Below are 4708 nucleotides of genomic sequence, written 5' to 3' on the forward strand. Positions count from 1 at the left end.
ATCGTTTAAATTGTAATTCTGACTTAATTAAATATGTCAGAGAATTTTTAAACTTGACTTAGTTAGATTTAGCTGTATTGTCTGGTTTCCAATTTTCTTACATTAAATGATATAAAGTTACATAATATTCTGTTAATAAATTCATCTGAGCATTCAAATTGAAATGTTTTTAATTTAAAATATATCATCACCTGCTGTAGGTATATTTTATTTCTGGTACGAATTTTTTTCTAACAAAACCATACAATTTACTATAAAAATATAAATTGTAAAAAACATCACACATTCAAGTCATGTCGTGCTATTATTTTAGAACTTTCATAAAATGTAACAATAAAAAAACTATATTTAACTTTTATAATATATAGATATTTTGTTTTCTGAAATAAAATCTCAAAAACTTTTAACATGTTATTCATTTTAATTTATTATTTAATATCAATGAAAGTCGTCAATAAATATAATTATTGCTTGAACATTTTATTTTTATATCTCTTTCTTTTCCACTTTGTTAATTTGTAACAACTAACTTAATTGATACAATTTAGATTTAAATGTATTTGTCTTATTTTGAATTCAAACAATAATGTACAAAACATAGGAGCTTACCTAAGGTCTCACCGAGATACTTATATTTATGAATAAAAATTAAATAATATACTATAAAGTATAAATAATGTATATTAAATTTATAACAGTAATTTATTACTATAAAATATTACATAAATTTAGAGAAATATACGAGTATATATTTAATATCCGCAAATATCATATAAGAACCAACACATGATTTTATTAAAGGATATTTGATCTGAATCAAATAATATTATGTAAGTGAAAATCAGATAAGAAGAAATCACAGAAAGATATATGACTTCCGTAAAAATATTAAATTTATCCCTGGATTAAGTCGAAAATCGAAAAGATATTAAAACCCATTATATTATAAAATATAATATTATGTAAGCTGTATACAGGGTGATCCATTTAACGTAAGACACTTTACCGTTTAACCATCTACTTTTCGTGTAATAAGTGTCTTACGTTAAATGGATCACCCTGTATATATTTTTGAATTATGTGATTGATTATTATATTACGTCATATTTCAATCATAGCTAAAAAAAATTATCATAATAAACTTAAACAAAATTTTTAATATTTTAAGAGTACATAATACTATGTAAAATATAATTTAACCGTGACTGTCAAGAATATATTTCATGTATACTTATTTCAAACGAAGGGTTTAAACAAATGTTTTTATTATTATTCAATACTTATACAGTTACGAAATTATTTCTGTTTAATACGATGTTTTTATTGGAACAAGTGAACAATCAATTAACTATTTGCTCTAAATGGATGGATTGAAATGTGTAAGTTTTCAGTTTGTATAGATTTCCTTTTAAATACTTTTTTTAAGCCTGCGCTCAATCCAACAAAAAATAAAATAAAAAATAAAACCCCAATCTAGAACATAAGATTTAGGAAAAACTAAACAATTATCAACATAAGTTTGTCGAAACGCTTATAATATACGTGACTACAGACTTAGGTAGTTATGTATGATTGTAGAACTATTGAACAATTAATAATAATTTTATATAGGTACCAAAAGTATGATATATTTATTAATACAACCTTCCCTAAAGTATTTAAAAGAAATCTAACACGGCGATGTGGATAGGCAATTGAGCTACACACCTATTGTGGTTTCTTTATTCCAGCAGCACCAGGCATCAGCAACACAAACGCCAAATCATAAATCAACATTTTAGTGATTGTAGAACAAATTAACGGGTGGGGCGGTAGAATATATTACACGGTTGTTGAAAAGAAAGTTGAAACTGCTTAATTTAACATTGTAAAAAAATAGAGAATGTTGACACAATTAATTAAATAATAATGAAAAAAATAAATTACATAATAATAAAAAATACAAATATCTTTACATAATATTTTTTTTTAAATCACAGGATTTATTATGGACATAATTAAAAGTAAAAAAATGCAAAAAAACGTTTTAAAAAGATTAAAAATAATTTAAACGATTTTTACAAAAAAATTATATTAAGATTTTATTTTCGACAAGTGTTTACAAAATATAAATAGGTTTTAGATTCTGAGGGAAGCGATAAATGAAATACATTTCAACCATGTAGTATCTGAGTACATTTTTAAGAAGAAGAAATTCATCAATTCTACCTACGTTGGATCTAGTTTGTACATTGGCTGGTCAAAAATAAAAATGCCAAGTACTACAGCTAACTTAATACTGAAACTTACCCCTAAAATAAAAAAATTAAGTTAGAGGAAAAAAGTAATATTATCGATAAAATAAATTTTGTCATCATTTAAAAAAGTGGTGAGTGGATATCGCACTGATGTACAATAGGTTACAACTTACAAGTGGGCCACTGTAATGGATGGTGTTAAATTTGAATTCAATAATATAATATCATTGTATAAGAAAAACGATTTTGAGCCTAAAAGGTCAGTCAGCTTATGATATTACTAAGATATTTGATGATGTTATTGTTAACCTATTTACGTGGAACCTTGTTTTAAATTTTCAATTTAGCTATAAAAGATGAAAACTTTATAAATTTCTAAGCATTATTTTTACTACTTATCGTGTGCACATGACACAAAAAAAAACACCCATCATTGTAAAATCAATACATTCATCGTTCCACTCAGGATCTAAAATACCAAATGTAGTAAAAATATATGTTTTATATATTTTTACCAAACATTTATGTTAAAATTGTATAGACATGATATCATTTTTTCAAATTTCTTGAAAATTTATGCTATTTATGAAAATTAAAAATTAAATACTATTTAAACATTTTTTGGTACATTTGAAATGAAATTATGCATATTTATTATTACATCAAACAGTGAATTAAACATTTTTCAGTATAATAAAATGTTGTAATGTCTAACAAGAGGTATAGTGACAATTATAAACTCATTTTAACTTTTATTCATTATAAAAAGGTGTATAACCTTTTTCATAATATTTAACTAAAATGCAACCATGGATATTTTATCCAACTAAAAACGGTATTCAAATAAGCTAAAAATATGTGGAATCTTAAATTCACATCTATAAGTGAATGCTTTGAGAGAACAATAAACGTATATTAAATAAGGTGTGAACGTAAACGTAATTTATAATTTTAATAAGCTTGAACCAAATATAAAGTGTTAAATCACAATTTAATAAAAATGAAATGTACTATCAGGTGTTTACGCCTCGACCGGTTCTTATTCGATGACATATGGTAACTGCTAATGGGAAAAAGTTAGCCATACACATAATACGACATAAGGGAGGGATGCTAAGACCAATATTTACCATAAATACAACAACTTCGGTCACTATAATCACCAGTTCATTTCTGTACACAGTCATCAAACAATTTGACCAAACAACAAAAATAACACTAAAATGGCCGCTAAGGTAAGTCAAAATTATTTTGATTTGATGTTTTAAAAGTTGAAACGCTTGCTATTATTTCAATGTGAATCAAATTTTAATCCAAGAAAAAAAAGTACAGAGATTGAAAAAAAATGTATTGTTTTTAAATCGGAATATTTTTTTTTTTTAATAGTTCATCATCTTCACCGCTTGCGTGGCTACCGCCCTCGCCCAATACTCTGCCCCAGCTTACAAGCCAGCGTACTCTGCACCCGCTTACTCAGCGCCAAAGGCTTACGCCCCAGAACCCGCATACGCACCCACACCATACAACTTCGAATACAGCGTAAACGACCCACACACTTACGATGTGCACAGCCAATCCGAATACAGTGACGGAAACGGTTACGTCAAGGGAACCTACAGCCTCGTCGAAGCCGACGGCTCAATCCGCACCGTCGAATACACCGCTGACGACCACAGCGGTTTCAACGCCGTCGTCAAGAACGAAGGTGGATACAAGGCCCCATCATACTCCGCACCAGCCTACAAGCCAACTTACTCTGCACCAGCTTACTCTGCACCAGCATACTCTGCACCAGCATACTCTGCACCAGCATACTCTGCCCCGGCCTACAAGCCAGCTTACAAACCAGCATACTAAATTATTTAGCCATGTGAACCAACACCATTCTTCTTCTTTTATTTAATGTTTTCTTCATGTACCACCCTGGGCCATTGCGTTCATATTGAACCGTGGTTTCAATGTCATACCATGCCGTATTAATATATAAGACAATTGGTACGACTTATGTATTTATTGTGTAAATATAATATATATAACAATGTGTATATTTATCGAACATCTATGATTTTTTTAATTTCCACTTAATACCCTGAACAAATACTTTATAATAATGTATACAATTATTTAATGAAAAATATATTTTTATATATTTTATGGCGTGTCTAATAATTTTCAAAGCAGAAAATATGCTTGAATATTTATATATATATAAATCAATATTCAATAAATTATAAATACTTTTTTGAATTAAAATTAAAAAAAAAAAATTAATTTAAATTTAAATTTCAAGAAAAATTAAAAAAAAAGAAAGCATTTTACTCAAAAACAGTTTATACTATTACATTTTGTTTGCATTCATAAAAATATAATGAATATAATATAAATGTATATTTTTAATATATATAATATATATGAGACTAAAAATAATATGTAAAGTTGTTCTTCGTAAACTGCTTATCTAAAATATAATA

General features: G+C 27.0%; 1 protein-coding gene across 1 annotated transcript; it reads left to right on the forward strand.

Annotated features, from left to right (window-relative positions):
* Positions 1 to 3398: 3398 nt before the first annotated feature.
* cp36 (cuticular protein 36) lies at positions 3399 to 4391 on the forward strand. Its single transcript, NM_001172270.2, has 2 exons — positions 3399 to 3472; positions 3624 to 4391. The coding sequence occupies exons 1-2, from the start codon at positions 3461 to 3463 to the stop codon at positions 4092 to 4094; spliced, it is 483 nt and encodes a 160-aa protein (NP_001165741.2). The 5' UTR covers positions 3399 to 3460; the 3' UTR covers positions 4095 to 4391.
* The last annotated feature ends 317 nt before the right edge of the window (positions 4392 to 4708 follow it).

Source organism: Acyrthosiphon pisum, chromosome A1, assembly GCF_005508785.2.
Source record: "Acyrthosiphon pisum isolate AL4f chromosome A1, pea_aphid_22Mar2018_4r6ur, whole genome shotgun sequence".
NCBI lineage: Eukaryota > Metazoa > Arthropoda > Insecta > Hemiptera > Aphididae > Acyrthosiphon > Acyrthosiphon pisum.